Here is a 19,796-nt window from a genome sequence, read left to right as displayed (position 1 = left end):
CTAGCACCGCCACCATTACCGCGGTGGCAGGTCTTAGTGACTACAGTTTGCTAACAGTACTAACATGGGACTTTCAGTCAAAAGCGTTTAGGGTTGCTCGTAGTAATTTACGTACATTTTTGACGTAGATAATAAACACAGATGAGTAAGTATTTATTATTAATTAAAGTAAAATTTAAAGGCTTTTACAAGCGACCACGAGACGTTCGGCTGAGAGTCACCAGTTAACACGGTTAGCAGACACTTTGTACGTGTTCTGTGATGCCAACCAAATGATGTTTACTATGTCATTAGGTTGCCCTTGTTTGAGCTAACTAATGTTATATTTCACAATAACACCACAATTAGTTGATTGAGTTAATTTATTCTGTGGGACCACTGCAGCCTCTAGACATTGTCTTTAGCCCACTAACGTTGGCTACGCTAGCTAAGCAGTGTTAAGTTAGCTGACGTTGCTTGTTTCACCATGTTAAGCTAACATTAGGCAGCTGAGAACTGCTCAGGCTCTTCCCGAATTCCTAGACATCGTTGTCAAAAGCAACGTTACATAGAAAAGTAAAAGTAGAAAATTGTACACTTCTTAGGACAGCTTGAATTCAAACGTGCATGAGTTGTAGGGAGACACCAAAGCTATAATGGCAACTTGTTTACACACACACACACACACTGGACGCTGATGCTGTTGTGTTACACATCACGCCTCTTTTGCTTCTGGAATGCCGACATGCTATCTAAAATCACACACTTGGGTGGCATTATGCCAGCGTTGTTTGGTTCACTTAAAAAAAAAAAAAAGCAAAGCCGGCGTAATGGCGAATCTTTTTTGCGGCAGTGTTGTGGGAGCTCTGTGTAAAAGGGGCCTCGGTCATGGCTTTACTGGAACACTTAAACAGAACAGATCGTTGGTGTTATTAGTAACACCTGTGCTTTTCCCACCATGACAAGTTAAAATGTCTGTTGTGGAAAAAGCCGTAATGGCTTGCAAACAAGTTAGCCACTTAAACTTAAAATGGCTATAATATATCAGACTCTGTCAGCTTGTTTTGGAGTTCTTCTGCCCCCAAGTGTCCATAAATTGACTAAAACAGCTCTGATGTTGTCTAGAAAAGTCTTGTACGAGTGCTGCCTTCACCTGCTATTTTGTGGAAAGATCAAACTTAAGATGTCGAATAACAAGGAAACTTGTACGTTAAATAATTGTTTTCCTCATTTCAACTCAAAATTCCTGTCACTTCAGAGTATTACAACACAGGTTGTTGATGTGTCGCCATGCATGTTTAAAAATACTATTGTGACACCGGAGCATAAGCTAACAGAGCATTTAATCCAGCTTGAGTCCAACTTTAAGCACTAAAAGTGTGTGTTTGTGTGTGTGTTTGGACTCACTAATTCAAGCAGCATTGGACATGTCTTGTGACTGACATTGCCTCCTCCGTCCAAGTTTCCAGCCAGTTTATCTTTCAGACTTTGGCTTGTTGCTCATCGTGTTTCACATGTTTATCTCTGTTTATGTCTGTTACAGCACACCCGACCACATACAGTTTGATCTTTGATTACACTGGATGTTGTCTGAACATGCGGAGGCATTGATCTGAGCTCTTGTTTACTCTGTGGGCTTTAGTTCTGGTTTACCTGATATTGTAAAGGTTGTGTTTGAACTTTGAGGGACTATTTTCCTTCTCAGGAATATGCTAAAGCTAGGTTTAATAACTGCTAATATGCCAGGAGCTTTTATGTGATGTATTTTCAGTGCAGGTATGCATCATTTACTGTCTATTCCTTTTGTGTGTCAGCATATTTGGCAAAAATGGCAGACCCCACTAACACCTCTCTGTCAAAACTAGTACATATAAAATCTCCAAACAGTGGAGTTTAGTACATTTACTCAAGTACCGTACTTAAGTACAATTTTGAAGTACTTGTACTTTACTTGAGTATTTTCTGCTACTTTATTCTTCTACTACACTACATCTCAGAGGGAAATATTATACTTTTTACTCCACTGCATTTGACACTTCAGCTACTAGTTACTTTTTATATGAAAAGAAATATAATATGCTTTTGTGATATGATGCAGTAATGGACTCCTAATCTACCCAATAGTATATGAAGTATATAAACTCCTTATTGAAGAGCTATAACATTAAAATGTATGTGTTAGTGATAATATTCTATAAGAATGTGACACTTTAAAAGGAGCCTTTCTGCATAATGAGTACTTTTACTTTTGATAATTTAAGTACATTTTGCTGATAATACTTCTGCACTTTTACTTAGGTAACTTTCTGAATCGAGGACGTTTTTTTCTTATAATGGAGTATTTTTAGACTGTGGTATTTGTACTTTTACTTAAGTAAAAGACCTGGGTAATTCTTCCACCACTGCTCCTATAGTATACACGAGCATCAAAAGGCAAAAACAAATGCGAAAATAGATCAATTTTTTTAATCTGAAAATATAACTTGTCTCTTTTAAAAAGCCTCCGAGGCTCACTTATGATACTTAAAACAAACTTTTTTTTTTAGCCATTCTGCTAAATGCAGTCGTCCATCTTTGACAGGGTGTTGATCCTGTGTATTTTGGATTATCAGTGCAGTATTTAAATTCTTACATTTCCTCTTTCTCCTCAGACTCTTCAGATAAAGAGAAGCCGGTCCAATCCACTGAATTCTCCTCCACAATTGAGATGCCTGACTATGTAGTGTAAGTGACCTTGATATACCTCGAAGTTTCCAGTTTCCACACAGCGTGACCCTCTTTAACCTTTCAGGTCTCTCATTTCACTGAACCATTTTACTAAACAGGACGTTGAGAACAGACACAAGCTTGAGAGTTAGGACACAGGAAATGCAGCAATAAACACAAATGTGTTTCATTTGTGCGTTCTGGTATTTTTCTTTCTTTGCTGTAATAACAAACTTTTTTGAGCTTTCCACTTAATGAGGGCAGGGAGCGTGTTATCCATTGCACAAATAGAGCAGCTCAACAGGTGTTGAACAGGATTCCCACCTTTCTTTAAAGATCATGACCTTTAGCGTAGTCGTGTATTCAAAACAAAGACAGTTTGGGGAAGTTTGCTCATGGTGGAGTGCTGGTGTTGGTCATAAAACGTGACAAAACATTTTATATTTTTTTTTCTAAAATTCTAAGAAAGACTCATTCAGTTCTATTTCCTTGCCTGTGTTTACAGGAAGTACATGCCAATGGTGTCCGTTGACCAGCGGCAAAGCTACAAGGATGACTTCAACGCAGAGTATGATGAGTATCGCCGGCTGCATGCCCGCGTGGAGAGCATCACCCGCCGCTTCACCCAGCTGGATGCCAAGTGCCGGAAGCTGGCACCCAGCACCAAAGAATACCAGGTCATATCAGTTAGCATGATAACACTGTACTTATGACATTTTCACATGCTAGTTTCTTCTAAAGCCACATACTGTATAATCCTGATGAGGGATGTCACGAGAGGTGATACTTAGATACGATAAAGCTCTATGTGATGGTTTTTCGTTGTAATATAAACTTGTGTAATGAAGCAGTTGGATTAAGACTGTTCAGAATTGAAGCAGGAGGTGATGCTGTTTTTTCGTTCCTAATTAACAGAAATATAATTGTTAGTATTATTAATTAACATTCCACATCTGTTCCTTGATCCACTGAGATCTGCAACCACCAGGCAGCGCATACTTGTTTAGTGTTCAGCCTCATTTCAGGGTGCCAAGTTATCACATAGATCTCACTTTAAAGTCTTATATTTCTCTATCAGCTAAATGTAGTATTCAACACATTTTCCACCCATACTGGTTAACACTTTTTTCCTGTTACAAAGAAAGTGAATGCAAGGTCTGTCATATGTGATTTGTAATATTTATAAGTGATGCGGATTTGCATTAACGGTGCTCATTTTTATGTTTACAGAAGGTGCAAGAAGAAGTCTTGAAAGAGTACAAAAAGATGAAACAAGTGAGTAGCTGCATAGACTTCTGTCTAATAAGGATGTTTTTTCAATAGTCCACAAAAACTTGGCTTGTTGTTTCTCATTACCAACTAGTTTGTGTATATAACTATTATGTGTGTTTGTGTTTTACAGAAGAGCCCAAACTACCACGAGGAGAAGCAGCGCTGCGAGTACCTGCACAACAAGTTGGCCCACATCAAGCGGCTAATAGCTGATTTTGACCAGCGCAGAGAACAGGCCTGGTGCTGAGAGCACGGCACACAACGTCTTCACTAATCAGTATTGAGAAAGGAGTGTCGAACCAGGAGGGGGTGTCCAACTGGCTGTTATTTATTAACACCCCTTCAGTTACTGCCTCCACAACAGCCCCCCCACCTCTCTTCCTTCCCTTTTCCCACCATCCTTTTTCATTCCTTGCTTCCTTTCCGATCTTTGATTCCACTTCGCTTCATTGTTGCCTGCAATTTTGAAAGTGTCACTTTGACTTTACCCCCCCATATCTTTTTGCTTTCTTTCTGTTTCTTCTCAATGAGCTCCTGTGGACTTTCATACCACTGGACCAGTGGAAGGGGCCGCCTGCATGTGTGAAGGGGTTTGGGGGAAAAAATTCAACTCTTCTAACCTTTTGAAGGACTTTATCTTCAGGCAAAAAAAAAGAACAAAAAAAGTATTTTTGAGCATCAGAGAAAATATTAACTTGTATTTAAGTAAAAAAAAAAAAAGAAAGAGGGAGATCTATTTATTTTGGGACTCGTAGTGCAAAGAAGAGTCCGCAGATGATATATTGTTTAACTTTTGTTGAAAACAATGCAAAAAAAATTTACCGCGGGCCTTATGTGTTTTGACTTTGTGAAGCCATTTTGCACGCAAGATCCATTATGTCATCTCATTTGGCGTAGATGTCTCTCCTGCCTCATTTCCTCTCTTTTCATAAAAAAAAAAACTGTACTGGATAACGTTGCTTCAACACATTACTGTGGTTGCTGAGTTTGAGGAAATGAGACAGGCAGGAGAAATCACTTGAGCTGATTGAGACGCAACAACAGTATGTGTGCATGGATTGTAAATTTAGTTGTAAACGGCCACGTGGTTGGCTAAGGTGAGGTAACTAAAGGAGTACGATCCCCCTCAGTAGGGGGCAGTAGTCCCTGCACCAAAAGTGTTTAGTGTTCACGGTGCATTATGGGTGCCTTAAGGTGTTTACACTCGGAAACGCCGACCCTTAGGGTCCGCAGGCTACACAAAGGAACTATAACTGCCTGGAAACAGGTTGTGTGTGTATGTGTGAATGAATGAGTGGAGATGGAAGGGAGGGATGTAAGTCTGGAAGGAGTGTTACAAATTGTACGTCAGTGTGTGTGTGTGTGTGTGTGTGTGTGTTCGTACGGTTGTGCATTATGTGGAGTGACAGGTGTAAGAAAAAATAGAAATATGGAGAAAAAAGTGAGAAATAATGAAAAACAAAAAAAAAGCTGCTATAGTGTTTGACCAGCCAGAGCACTCAGGATCAACCTGGCTGGAGTAACAGTACCTGATCTTAATTGAAGAGATAATAGAAGATCCTTATTTTCCAGAATGGTTCATGTCTAGAACCTGGAAAGGACTACGCCCACCTCTTCAGCTTTATCCAGCGGCAAACCGCCTGAGTTTCTGTTTTTTTTTTTTTGTTTTTTTTAGTTTGTTTTTTTTAGAAAGAAAGAAACAAAAATGTCATCCACCAGAGGACAAATCTGTATTACAATTTCAAATGTATTTGATTCTCAGTTTGAGTTCTGCAGAGCAGTGAAAGATATTTTGTTTTCATCATTATGATAACAGATTTAGTTCGGTGGATGGATGAACAGCTTCTATGAAAAGTCTTTATTTCAACAAGGGAAAAATTGTTTACAAACCTGTGTTAGAATGTTTGCCAAAAAAATTAAATACTTTTCTGGTACTGCATCCATGGAGTACAATTTCTGATTGGGGCTTAAATATAGGAGACATTAATATTGGAATATTTTGTCTCGTTACATTTGGAGATGTGAAGAGGAACAGAGTCACTGTGCCCCCAGAAAAGATCATCAATTGAGAGGTGTTGACTCAGCAGTCTTGTCTGATTATATATAGGCTATATTCAGTGGACATGTAAGAGTCTGTGTCCTGTATTGGAAAAAATGTAACCCCATTTTTTCCCCTCAGAAATTGAGATTTAAGTAAATATTGTCCAGTTCTATCTCATATATTTTGATTGTGGCATCCTGTCAGATAGTTAGTCTCTGCAGCAGACTGGCTGTTTGTTCGGTTGTCAGAATCAGTTTAACATAATTACAGACCTGGCTTATCTTACTTGTTGTCTCAAGTTATTTTGGACAGAAAATCATCACTGGCATCTTGGATGCGTCACAGATAACAGCAGATAAAAAAAAATTCCACAGACTACTTTACACTTAACATGGCTGTGAACTACAGGGTCAGTGTTTTGGTTATTTTTTTTTTCCCCCGTGCAATGGTCTTCCCTGAATTTAGAGTCCGAAAAGGCCACATCAGCAACGTTATGATGGAGGTCAGGGCTTTACATGCAGCCTTCAAGGGGATGTGTCCTCTTCTAAGCCTTCCAAACATTTCTGTCTTTACCGAGAAACACTTAAATTGGGTCTGAACAACATTAATTATGTGACTCATTGTGGTGGGAGGAAAGAGGGAGGGAAGAGGTTTGATCAAGAGTCTTAATGAGGAAGTGACAATGCCCTGGCAGTGTTTAGATATGAGAAACCACTGAAAATCAAGTGAAATCTGATCCTGCCCAGCCGAAAATGTACAGGACATTTCAATAAAAATCAATTTAGTTTTACCTGGAAAATGTCTTTTCTTGTATTTTCTTTATGGTTTCCTTTTCTGTTGTTTTGAAATTGTATATGTAAAAATAAAAAACAGAGCAGCAACACCACCTGCTATCGGTCTAAGACACAATTAAGGTGATTTATCCAATTGAGGAAGTGGCATTTAATTAAGTGTCCCTCAAAATGTTCATATATTCGGTGTTGAAAGATTTCAGACTGCTGTCACACTGATTATTGCCAGTTTCATTCAGAAACAAATTTAGCTCCATCAGAAGTCTATGAGCCTTTTGGGCCAACTACTGTATGATGCAGAATATTACACTGCTCCATTATACACTTAACATATTGTTATAAACTTATTCACTGGTAAAAATGTAGATTAGTTCCTTCCAAAATGCAAATAATCTGGTTTATTAGAGCTACATCTGCACATAAAAATGAAGGAACCTGGTCTGATATAGCTTTCCCTGTTTCATGGAGACATTCATATAATAATATGAGCAATAATAAAATGGTGACTGGAAAGCTGCATACAGAATATGCCTCCAGCTTCCATGTAGTTTACTTATTAAACTGGTGAGACTGGTTTAAATTGGCCTCTGTAGAGTGTTCCTGACTTTCAAAACATGACTGCTGTTTGAGTCTGTCACTGCTAAACATAGAAAATTAAACGTGTGATACTCAAGGGCCTACGCTCTATCATTTTCTAAACAGATTTAATTGCCACGGTGAGGATCAACCCGCAAAACCGGTCATCACTAGGTAACGAGAGAGTCCTGGGACTTTCCTCCACTTAAATAGATTATCAACTAAGGCGAGTCCTGCATTGTTAGCTAATGTTGTGACAGTCTTTTGGAGCGGCCCTGTGTTAAATTTATTTATTTTAGTTTATATTGTGCTGTTAGTATTATATTTCAGCATAGGTGAATTTTGGTGGTGCTTGTGGTCTCTGGGCATATAACGAATCAGCTGTGTACTGTACTTAATGGGGACTTGGATGCTTCAGGGTTCATACACAATGCACATAGGGCTTTACGTGGGAGGTGTGGGTGGCAATAGGGATCCAACAGCATTTATTTCCCTCCCTGGGCTCTAGGTGTCCCACTTTACCAGGGACAACATTTTAATTTTTCATTGGCTTTAGTTTTCAAAAGTCAAACCACTGCAGGAAAGACACTTTTTTTAAATCTGGCTTTTATCCAATGGCTGTGTAGAAAGCAGGGAAGGCTGTCATCACGACGCTGTGTTTGCTATCAAACTGCACACACGTGGGTCAAGTGCAGGTTGACCTTTCACCGTATTACGCTATGTCCAATAGGGAAAATTGTGAGTCACCACTAAGTCACAAGCTTAGTACATTTAGGCGGAATATGATGGAAACTACCACAAAGAAAAGGAAGAGCAGCTACAACAAAGACTGTGAAACTACTTATAAGTATTTATATGCCGGTGGAAGTCGATCTATGGATGCACTCGGGTAAAGCATTGAGATGTTACAAGATAAGAGGCAGAATAGAAATGTTTATCATTTAAGTTAGATAGACATTATATCAAAATTGTACCAAAAATGTCTTACCTTACAGCCTTGGTAACGTGTCCCACATTGTCCCACACAAACATACTCTTTGTCCCAAATCTGGTTTGTTGGGATCTGGTCACCCTACCGGGTTCCCTAACAGGTTATTCAGGTGTTACACCAAAATCTGTGACCGCAGAGAGCCAGCAACACATGAGGTCACCATTTCTGACGGCTGTCGTCAGAAAATGTGACCCCACTGTACCTGTGTAATAAATGAGACAAGTACGTAACAGAAAACACACAAAACTAAATTGTTAAAAAAATATAAATTATGGATCGCTGTCGGGGTGTAAGGACCATATCAACCAATATAACAAATAGTGTATACTGGAGAACATCTTTAAATCATCGATCCCATCACCATAACAGACCATCTCTGAAAACCCTTGTGAACGCGCTGTGACGTGCACACGTCAGAGAGAGTGTGCACTGTCTCTTTAAGAAGTGTGAACCTGCCTCTGACGTCATCCTCATTAACATAACATCTTCTTCTTCTTCCTCTTTGATTTCCACTTTTCATCTTCTGACCGCTCCAACCTGACGATTTAGAAATGGCGCAGCAGTTTGTCCAGACTAAGATTAAAGGAGATAAAGTGGTGCTGTTCATTAAGCCCACTTGCCCCTACTGCGTTATGGCCAAAGACGTTTTGTCTAAGTATAAATTCAAGGGGGGACATCTGGAGTGTGTTGACATCAGCGGCCGCGGAGACATGGACAAGATGCAGGACTATTTCCTGGAGCTCACCGGATCTCGCACGGTAAAACACACTAAAAGTTGCTTTGTCATAGTATGAAACATAGAAGTGTTACTTTTAACAGCCTGAAAACACAAGTCTACGTGTGTTTATGTAGTAAAATGATGTGTTGTAGTCCTACCTTTGAGAGGAAACAAGCGAAGGTAATTTTAACGTTTCATTAACGTTTTATTAACGGTTAATTAACGGTTATTAACGTTTTTTTAAACTACCGGAAGTGTAGCTTAGTAACGGCTGTGTTTGAAACTGACATAACTTGTATCCTAGCAATGTTAGCTTGTATAAGCTGTGAGAAATACTTATTTGTAAACATTTCTGATTCATTTGCGGGTTGTTACTCATTTATTTTGACTATATTTTCCCATATTATAATCATAAATGAGGATGAAATCAAGAGCAACTGCCCAAGAAGCAACGCACTGCCTCACTTTTGTGCCTTTTGTGCAGCAAAAGTCAGAAAATAACAAGATTATTGAAAATGTGCTTGTGTTTTGTGCAGGACTAGTGTATAATATGGATAATATCCTGCCATGGTGTTTGCAGTAGTGGAGTACTATTCCTACTGTATTACCACACTGTAGAAACACTACATTACAAAAACTCAATGCAGAAAAATGCCCCCTCTGACTGTTATACTATGATATATTAGATTATTATTACTCATGCATTAATGTAAAAGCAGCATTTTATTGCTGTAGTTGTATTTAGCTCTGAGAAATACTTATTTGTAAACATTTCTGATTAATTTGTGGGTTTTTACTAATTTATTTTGACTATATTTCACATATTATAACCATAAATGAGGATGAAATCAAGAGCAACTGCCCAAGAAGCAATCCACTGCCTCACTTTTGTGCCTTTTGTGTAGCAAAAGTCAGAAAATAACAAGATTATTGAAAATGTGCTTGTGTTTTCTGCATGATTAGTGTATAATATGGATAAAATCCTGCCATGGTGTTTGCAGTAGTGGAGTACTATTCCTACTGTATTACCACACTGTAGAAACACTACATTATAAAAACTCAATGAAGAAAAATGCCCCCTGTGACTGTTATACTATGAAATATTAGATTATTATTACTCATGGATTAATGTAAAATCAGCATTTTATTACTGTAGTTGTATTTAGCTATGAGAAATATTTATTTGTAAACATTTCTGATTCATTTGCGGGTTGTTACTCATTTATTTTGACTATATTTTCCCATATTATAATCATAAATGAGGATGAAATCAAGAGCAACTGCCCAAGAAGCAACCCACTGCCTCATGTTTGTGCCTTTTGTGTAGCAAAAGTCAGAAAATAACAAGATTATTGAAAATGTGCTTGTGTTTTGTGCAGGACTAGTGTATAATATGGATAATATCCTGCCATGGTGTTTGCAGTAGTGGAGTAGTATTCCTACTGTATTACCACACTGTAAAAACACTCCATTACAAAAACTCAATGCAGAAAAATGCCCCCTCTGACTGTTATACTATGATATATTAGATTATTATTACTCATGCATTAATGTAAAAGCAGCATTTTATTGCTGTAGTTGTATTTAGCTCTGAGAAATACTTATTTGTAAACATTTCTGATTAATTTGCGGGTTTTTACTAATTTATTTTGACTATATTTCACATATTATAACCATAATTGAGGATGAAATCAAGAGCAACTGCCCAAGAAGCAATCCACTGCCTCACTTTTGTGCCTTTTGTGTAGCAAAAGTCAGAAAATAACAAGATTATTGAAAATGTGCTTGTGTTTTCTGCATGATTAGTGTATAATATGGATAAAATCCTGCCATGGTGTTTGCAGTAGTGGAGTACTATTCCTACTGTATTACCACACTGTAAAAACACTCCATTACAAAAATTCAATGAAGAAAAATGCCCCCTGTGACTATTATACTATGATATTTTAGATTATTATTACTCATGCATGAATGTAAAAGCAGCATTTTATTACTGTAGTTGTATTTAGCTATGAGAAATCCTTTTTTGTAAACATTTCTGATTCATTTGCGGGTTGTTACTCATTTATTTTGACTATATTTTCCCATATTATAACCATAAATGAGGATGAAATCAAGAGCAACTGCCCAAGAAGCAACCCACTGCCTCACTTTTGTGCCTTTTGTGTAGCAAAAGTCAGAAAATAACAAGATTATTGAAAATGTGCTTGTGTTTTGTGCAGGACTAGTGTATAATATGGATAATATCCTGCCATGGTGTTTGCAGTAGTGGAGTAGTATTCCTACTGTATTACCACACTGTAAAAACACTACATTACAAAAACTCAATGCAGAAAAATGCCCCCTCTGACTGTTATACTATGATATATTACATTATTATTACTCATGGATTAATGTAAAAGCAGCATTTTATTGCTGTAGTTTTATTTAGCTATGAGAAATACGTATTTGTAAACATTTCTGATTCATTTGTGGGTTTTTACTAATTTATTTTGACTATATTTCACATATTATAACCATAAATGAGGATGAAATCAAGAGTAATGAACCCACTGCCTCACTTACGTTACCTAACGTTAGCCTTTTGTGTAGCAAAATTAAGTCAGAGAGTAACAAGATTATGGAAAAATCTCCTTGTGTTTTGTGCATGACTAGTGTATAATATGGATAAAATCATGCCATGGTGTATGCAGTAGTATTCCTACACTATTACCACACTGTAAAAAATACTCTATTACAAAAACTCAATGCAGAAAAATGCCCCCTATGACTGTTATACTATGATATATTAGATTATTATTACTCATGCATTAATGTAAAAAAAGCGTTTTATTGTTGTAGTTGGATGAGGTAGAGACAGTTTTTAACTGTATCAAACTGCAACTATTTATTGTTTCTTAAAGGTCCCATATTGTGCTCATTTTCAGGTTCATACTTGTATTTTGTGTTTCTACTAGAACATGTTCACATGCTGTAATGTTGAAAAAAAAACGTTATTTTCTTCATACTGTCAGCCTGAATATACCTGTATTTACACTCTGTCTGAAACGCTCCGTTTTAGTGCATTTTGACAGAATTGCAACAAGATTTCAATAGAATTGCAACAGGATTGCAACAGGATTGCAACAGAATTGCGTTGCTGGTTAACAGTTTGGGTCCATGTGTACTTCCTGTCAGCTGATGACATTCACATACACTGCAACAGGAATAAACTGGAATAAATTTAGAATGTTAACATTTAAAATTATGTCAAGGGTCTCAATATTGTATATTCGTGACATCACAAATGGGCAGAAATCCTGACAGCTTTTTTCAAATGCAGAGTTTCTGAATACGGGCCGTGTGTATTTCCCTGTGGATTGAGTGTTTCGATACTTTTACAGTATTTATATAGGACTTAGGCCTGCTTTATAATAAAAAAAACATTAAAAATCTCACTTTTTTATAATATGGGACCTTTAATGTATTAATCTGATGATTATTTTGTTAGTTTGGTTGTAATAATTCAGAAAATAGTGACCAAATCCCATCACAACACCCAGAGCCCAAAGTGATAACTTCACAATGCTTATTGTTGTCCAAACCTCAAAATTAAATTCTATATTATTATTAAATTATAAAAAAATAAATTCAAATAATTATAAAGCAGCAAATCTTCACATTTGAGAAGCTGGAACCAGGAAAATATTTGCATGAAAAATGACTTAAAGGGAAAATTCGTCACCTTTTTATGTGGATGTCCAATCAGTGCTGATGGTAAATGTAGTCTACTGAAGAAATAAATTCCCCAGGGTGTGCTATATTGACAGAGAAAGCTGATCTCTCCTGCTCATGGAGCCGTGCCTGCACGTACCAGGATGCATTGCACGCGACTACGTTACACAGGGGGTCTCTTTAGTTGGATAAATAAACTAAATAAATTCACAAAATGTCAAATTCAGCTACGAAAGCTGAAGTAGCACTCTGTAGTTCTTCCTTGCTTCCAATGACGTCACTGGATGAGGAAGGACAACAGATTTTGCAGTTGTGCCCCAGAGACACAGAGAACATCAGCAAGATCTGCAGGTGTTTGTCACTCTATATCCCTAACTCAGATAGATGGAGATAAGGTTGAACATTTTCCCTTTAAATGACTTTATACACCAGCTGTAATAGGGGTAATTACTATGTTATCAATAGTAGGCAGAATGTCTTATAGTAGACAAATGTGTATTGTCTGATCATCATTTCGTCCAACTCTATGCACAACACTGAAAATCGATGACTGCATATGTATCAATTGCATCCCTGCTTCTCTTATATTGATTTGAACATAGGTCCCACGGGTGTTCATCGGCGAGGAGTGTGTCGGAGGCGGCAGCGACGTGGCGGCGCTGCATGAGAGCGGTAAACTGGAGAGCATGCTTCAGTCTATCGGAGCCCTGCAGTGACCCGCTCCAGACCTCCAGGTACAGGACACTCACACACTCCATGAATAAAATAAATAAATAAATAATCTATAAAGTGAAAGACAGAGTGTCTGGTAGTGGACAGAAGGTCCACTCTGTAATAGCAGGCAAGAGAGCGAGTCATTAAGTGCATAAATTAGTACCAGTAAGCTCTCATTAGTGTAGAAATAAATGAATTACAGGGAATAAGATGCCCAAGGTGGTGCTCAAAGAGATAAGAAGTAATTGCTTGGTGGTAAAGACAGGAGTAAAATCTGTTCTAGGCCAACGCTGTATCACATCCTGATGGAAACGTACAGATGGGTGACAAATTGGAGGAAACGCCTCAATAAATGAGCGAGGAAACATAATGAATGCAGATGCTTCCACGCAGCACAAAACAATGTTAATCATCAATGCTGTGGCCTTCACACCAGATCTCAACCCAAATTAACACCTCTACAGGATTTTGAAACATGTTATACAGAGATCAGGCTATCAGGCAGACTATTTAGTATGCCAGAAAAAAGATTTAGTATGTTCCAATACATAGTATGTCAAATGCAGTATGCCAAAAATATAATGTCCTACTACATCCGCATTTTGCAGTATGCAAGCCAGTATACTTTTCTGGCTATTATGACCCATAATCCTCTGCGCAGCGGACATAAAGAGGCGAAGTCCCTCCCCTTCCGGTGGACCACCATGGGACCTTATTTCGGAAAAAATACGTGCGGTTGTCAACAGCGGGAGACAAATATTTTTTTTGATTCCGTTTGAATTGTGCCATGAATCACAAATATGATGTTTGTCAATTTAAAACATAATTTTGGAATGATCCGATGAGATGAATTTGAAAAATGAGAAGAGCCTTCTGTGTGTGCCCTCTTGGCTTTACTCGTTGGCTTGCTTTCCTCACTTCTCTTCTCGTTCACTGATTCGTTTAAGCTGAACAGTCCATCAAAGTGATTTCTTTCACCGACATGCTTCGCCACCGATTCAACATGCTGAATCGGCCGAAAAACCCGGGCAGACTAGAGCCGACGGCGCGGGACACGCCACAAAAACTAGGTCGACAGACGCTCACAGACGGCCCCAAACTGTCTGACGCGTGACGGTCGGCTTGGTGTGTCAGGGACTTTAGAGTTCTGTGTGTTTTGTACGTAACCTGGCTGCAAACATATTTCCCTATAAGGGACAATAAAAATACTTTAAACTTTTGGGGTCAAAAATGAAGGCTGTATAATAAACATACATGTGTACAAACAACAGAGCGCAGACATTCATCCAGTCTGTTCATTCTAAAACATGTCTTTATTTAAAGTCAGACGTCGTGTTATATACAGTCTGTACAACACTGTCTCCACACACTGGGCGTGGATGCAGCACTGGAGTACACTTTGTTTTACAGTCTAGTCTTTCATCTGTTATTTACTCATTTTCTTTTTAAGAGTAGATTGGGATTTATCTGAGGATCTCCTAGTAGACATACACACACTGTGATTGCTGTGGTGTAGCAGCAGGTTAAATATACACCAGGTGGTTAAATTTACTAACTGATATCATCTGTACTCTGTCAAAATCTCACAGCTTTCTTGTACTATATATACACAGCCTGCTGCTACACCTCTGCTAAAGTACTGCAAGAACTGGATACAAATACAGTTACACACTGTTTGTTGACTGTGAATGACTGATGCTGATCCACGGAATAAAAAATAGCTGCAAAATGTCACTATTGATCTTTTTTGCTTTCATTTTGTTGACTGTTAATCTAAGTTGTTCTGTCTTCTCGCACACGTTTTTTTTTTTAAATAATCATGCACCTTTTTAAGTAAATACTAGTGAAATAGTAGACTGTAAAACAGCGTGACCCAGTTGTCTCTACTCTGAATGTAAAAAAAAATAATCATAATGTCATAATCATGTCCACATACTGTATAGTTTACAAAAATAATTGCAGCACCAATAAATCATAATCTCGTTATGATTAAAAACAACCTCTGAAAAAAAAAAGGATAAAATAACTATTGTGTATCCACCCAGAGGCATTGTGGTTTTTAGTGTACCAACTTATGTTCATGATATGGTTGTTTTTTCCTATATCTTTATACCACTTCTGTACACGTAAATGCTACAAAAGGTTTTTGCCTTTTTTTATGTGACAGACAGAGACAGACCATTATTATTTGTTATTGCAAATAGATATGGAATAGTTTCAAAATGTTTTCATATTAACCTGCAAAGGAAGTAGTGTAAAAGTCCAGGTCGAAACTAATTTTAAAAAATACATTGATTATTGTTCTGGATTTGGTTTACTTGATTTTTGATACAGGCAATGTGTAGTTTAATTTGAAAATTTAATTTCCAGCCGTCTCTGAGTGAAAGTGAGACGGCCTCTTTTGACATGGACAACGACGGAAATGTATTCCATCTCACATGGTAATAAAATCAGTCTGACAGTGCGACACTCACTGATGTTGCATCTGAAAGAATCTAATACAAGAATTGTAATTAAATTGGTCCTGCTTGTCTGCTAAACTGAGTTTCTGACAGACTACAAATGAAAATGAGCGTGACTGTGCTACCAGCAGCATCACCAGTCGCTTTCCACTCTGCCCTCGGTGTTAATGTAGGTCATCGCTCGGCTGAAATACTGATTGAGCCGCAAATTAGAGGCTCAAGAGTTATTTCAGCTTAAAGGGATAGTTTGGGTGTTTTTAAATAGGGTTGTATGCGGTACTTATCCATAGTCAGTTTATTACCTACAGTAGATGACGGTCGCGTTTGGAGATGCAGACAGGACTTACAGCACGGAAGCAAAGCAATGTAATGCTGTGGACGGGGCCGGCAGCAAACATACTTAAGCCACCTAAAAGAAAGATTCACCTAAAAAAATCAATTTTTTATTTTGAATATTTCCGTCGCTTTACCTTGCCGTCAGACATCCTTTTCCGATGAAAACTGAAGCCGTTGTATCCATCTATGCTTTCACCAAAGCCACCTGTTGAAAAAAACAGTAATTTTACTTCGCAGAACACGGGAGTTGCTGATCTACCGCTGCCTCGATTGGTTAGTTAGTTTGTGCTATTGTGTGTCTTTGGTGAATCCAAACTAACCAATAACACAAAAAAACTAACCGATCAAGGCAGCAGTACACCAGCAACTCCCCTGATCTGTAAGGTAAAATTACAGTTTTTTTTCAATGGAGTCTGGTTGCTTTGGCGAGAGCATAGACAACGGCTTCAGTACCCATCAGAAACATAGACTACATAGCTGTCTCACGGCAAGATAAACAGGCGAAAAAATTCTAAATAAAGCGTACACTTAAACAGATTTTTTTTTAGGTGAGCCTTTCTTTTAGGTGGTGTAAGAGGTAGGTTAATTGGAGGCATCTACTTCCCTGCCAGGTGGCTCCACCCACTCCCATTTGGGAGAATTAGGAGCAGGTGTGAGGAGCCAAACACCTGGAGCTGAGCTCCTCATCAGGGGATAATTAAGGACAGTCAGCAGAGTTCATGTGGTGTGGCACACGCTGTGAGTGCTCCGTCTCTTCTCCCCTAGATCGCCATGGTGAACCTTTGTTATATGTTGAACCGGTAAGTCGACTAGCGGCCCGGCTAAGGTAGTTTTTGGTTTGCCTGTTATGTGGTAAGGGCTCCTGAAGGAGCTAGATCTTGAAAACCCTGTTGACCGTTAAACTGACTCTGTCTTTGATTGCTCTACTTCCACTATTTTCCCTGTTCTCCGCCCAGTCCTGTTACAGTGGCTAAAATATGTTTTGCTGCCGGTCCCGTCCACAGAAGTACTTTGCTTTGTTTCCATGTCGGTACTCCTGTCTACTTCTCCAAACCAGGGGTGTACCGACCGCCATCTACTGTAGGTGGACCACCATGGGACCTTATTTCGGAAAAAAATATGTACGGTAGTCAATGGCGAGAGACAAATATTTTTTTGATCCTGTTTGAATTGCGCCATGAATTACACATATGTTTGTCAATTTAAAACATAATTTTGCAAGTCAAGAAAGTAGCAGTTTGTTGTAAAACTGTTGAAGTATCAGACTGTGAAAATATATAATTAAAAATTAAAAAATATGTCTCTCGCCGTTGACATATTTTTTCCGAAATAAGGTCCCATGGTGTCCACCGCCTCTATACGCTGACTATGGATCACCTCATGCAACCCCACTTCAAAACACTCAGACTATCCCTTTAAGCAATGCTGCATGTGCACACGTTCACAATTTTTAGATCCAACAGGACACAGATGCATCATGGGCCTTTTAATGTAAGACGGAGCAGTCCAGCGTACAGGAGATACTCAGACCTCTCCAGGTGTTGGGTAGAGAAGAAAACACTTCAGCACAGTTTCCTTCCTGCTTTTTCGAACTGAAGTCATATCACTGTAGTTTGGTCTGCACATGATCCCGGCCTGTTTTCCAACAGATGTGTGGTCATTTGATATATCTGGAGCCATTTTGAGTCACTGTTCATAGTCGAAAATCCTCCATTTTGCATCGGCCAATATAAATATAATCTTTCACAGAGCCCCTGGTCAGTGGCCAGCTGGTCATTTTAAATTCATATCAGTCATTTTGTATTGCCCATGATGGAATAGTCATTACGCAAAGGATGCACAGTCTTTCCTCCAGGGGAAGAGGCGTGTCACAGCTCGACAACGTTGTCCTATTGGTTAAGGAGTCTCATGACCTCGGCAGCAGTGTCCCTCAGAATCAGCCTTTCATCCAGGACAACAAACAAGTTCATCCGTCTGTTTCTCCACATGTTGATGACTCGTCTCACTCATTATTTTCTCCCTGGACCCTCCTCTGCTCTCCCTCCCTCCCCCTGTCTCCCACATATTTTAGGCATCCAGTTGGGGTCACATGACTATGCAGCGGGACTTGCGTAGTTTGCGCCGCCGCTGCTGGTACTCGCTGAGCTCCTGCAGGTAGCCTCTGGACGGCCAACGTAGCCTCTCCACCTGCTCGCGCTCCTCCTCTGGAACACAAAAGCAAATCAACTGTAATTTACTGCCATATTCACTGTGCCTGGCACACACATACATAACCAAACACATACACTAACAACTGCTTGGATTGCTGCCATGAACAACAAGGCTGAAATGTCTGATAAGATTTTGTTTACACCAACAAGCAACAGAAGACCAGCGGTGATCGATCATGTGCTGTCTCCTTATTGTGGCTTTTGACTTTGCTTGTGCCCTTAAAGTACCCGTCCAATGACCTTAAAGGGTTGTTGTGTGTATGACTAATGATGACAATAAAAATGTGCTACTGCTACTAACCGGAGCACCGTTGCTGTTAATCTTTAACTGTGCCTATTGAACGCATATGATAACTGTGAAGCAATGACAGGTATTATATACAACTCAAGCATAAACTTATAGTATTGAGCATACTATAAGGAAGCATTATTCTGAGGTGCTTTCTAATATATGAACACTGCCATATTGTGCGATATGGCAGTATAGCATAAAACAGTGGTTCCCAAAGTGGTGTCCGGGGACCCCCAGCGGTCCTAAACCGGGTTCCAGGGGGTCCCCAGCAAAAAGGGGAATCATTTATTTTCACTATACATCCATCCATAAGTAACACAATGACCGAATGTATGACAAAAATCAGCAAAAAGCCTATCAGATGGGGGACCCTGGGACAAAATCTTATCAAATAGGGGTCTGTGGTTTAATTTGTGTTAGTTTTGTAAAAGTTTGGGAACCACTGGCATAAAATACAGAGGTTTTCGTAGGTGTCTAGAAACAGATGTTCTCAAAACTCCAAAAATAGAAAGTTTGACATTACTAGTGTTTCCTTTTTAATTCACAACTGATTCATGGACACCTTGATTACACCTCCATGTATTTTATAAACTTGGTTGTCCGTTTGATAAAGAATGAGTACCTCCCTACCATCTGCAGCACTTATCTGAGACAGAGGGAGCCTAACCTACATTTACTGCGTGGAAGAGCACAACAGATCCTGAAAAGCCCGGAGGCACTTTGACTTAATCATTTTTAAAGCGAAGTCTGAAGCCCTCTAAACTGTTGAAATCAGCAGTTTCATTTTGCTATCACTCTGTGCAGCCATTTCAGATCCCACAACCATCACTTACAAGGCTTATTTGAATTTGTCAGACGTTTGCTTACTGTACATGTTTAAAAAGTGCACACACTGACCTGAGAGCTCCAGGAAGTCGGGTTTGTGACTGAAGATCAGGTAGTTGTTGGCGATAAAGTGGAGGAGCCAGACGTACAGCTGCTCTGCATTGTGGCA

At 38.9% G+C, this 19,796-nt stretch overlaps 3 protein-coding genes and 1 long non-coding RNA gene across 6 annotated transcripts in view; 2 read left to right on the top strand and 2 right to left on the bottom strand.

Moving 5' to 3' along the window:
* ell2 (elongation factor for RNA polymerase II 2) overlaps positions 1 to 6,797 on the top strand; it is a 21,236-nt gene extending 14,439 nt beyond the window's left edge. Inside the window, exons 9-12 of the mRNA XM_037780529.1 lie at positions 2,631 to 2,703; positions 3,191 to 3,362; positions 3,916 to 3,960; positions 4,088 to 6,797. Coding sequence (XP_037636457.1) covers positions 2,631 to 2,703; positions 3,191 to 3,362; positions 3,916 to 3,960; positions 4,088 to 4,204 — 407 coding nt within the window. The 3' untranslated portion in view covers positions 4,205 to 6,797. The remainder of the gene's footprint in view (positions 1 to 2,630; positions 2,704 to 3,190; positions 3,363 to 3,915; positions 3,961 to 4,087) is intronic.
* Positions 1 to 9,469, bottom strand: part of LOC119494621 — a 16,682-nt gene extending 7,213 nt beyond the window's left edge. Inside the window, exons 1-2 of one of the 2 annotated variants that reach the window (XR_005208256.1) lie at positions 9,233 to 9,469; positions 8,354 to 8,558 (exon numbers count right to left, since the gene is read on the bottom strand). This is a non-coding gene — a long non-coding RNA (uncharacterized LOC119494621). The remainder of the gene's footprint in view (positions 1 to 8,353; positions 8,559 to 9,232) is intronic. The other variant, XR_005208255.1, reaches the window with a different exon arrangement.
* Positions 8,847 to 18,810, top strand: glrx (glutaredoxin (thioltransferase)). Its single transcript, XM_037780628.1, has 3 exons — positions 8,847 to 9,114; positions 13,391 to 13,522; positions 18,372 to 18,810. Exons 1-2 carry the CDS (start codon positions 8,908 to 8,910, stop codon positions 13,502 to 13,504), a joined length of 321 nt encoding a protein of 106 aa, XP_037636556.1. The 5' UTR covers positions 8,847 to 8,907; the 3' UTR covers positions 13,505 to 13,522; positions 18,372 to 18,810.
* Positions 17,772 to 19,796, bottom strand: part of rhobtb3 (Rho related BTB domain containing 3) — a 30,323-nt gene continuing 28,298 nt past the window's right edge. Inside the window, exons 11-12 of one of the 2 annotated variants that reach the window (XM_037780547.1) lie at positions 19,700 to 19,796; positions 17,772 to 18,504 (exon numbers count right to left, since the gene is read on the bottom strand). In XM_037780547.1, coding sequence (XP_037636475.1) covers positions 18,386 to 18,504; positions 19,700 to 19,796 — 216 coding nt within the window. In that variant the 3' untranslated portion in view covers positions 17,772 to 18,385. The other variant, XM_037780538.1, reaches the window with a different exon arrangement.

The sequence above is a fragment of the Sebastes umbrosus genome, chromosome 1, assembly GCF_015220745.1.
Source record: "Sebastes umbrosus isolate fSebUmb1 chromosome 1, fSebUmb1.pri, whole genome shotgun sequence".
Classification (NCBI taxonomy): domain Eukaryota; kingdom Metazoa; phylum Chordata; class Actinopteri; order Perciformes; family Sebastidae; genus Sebastes; species Sebastes umbrosus.
The sequence above is the reverse complement of the archived record's forward strand: the minus strand, read 5'-3'. Positions and strand labels throughout refer to the sequence as shown.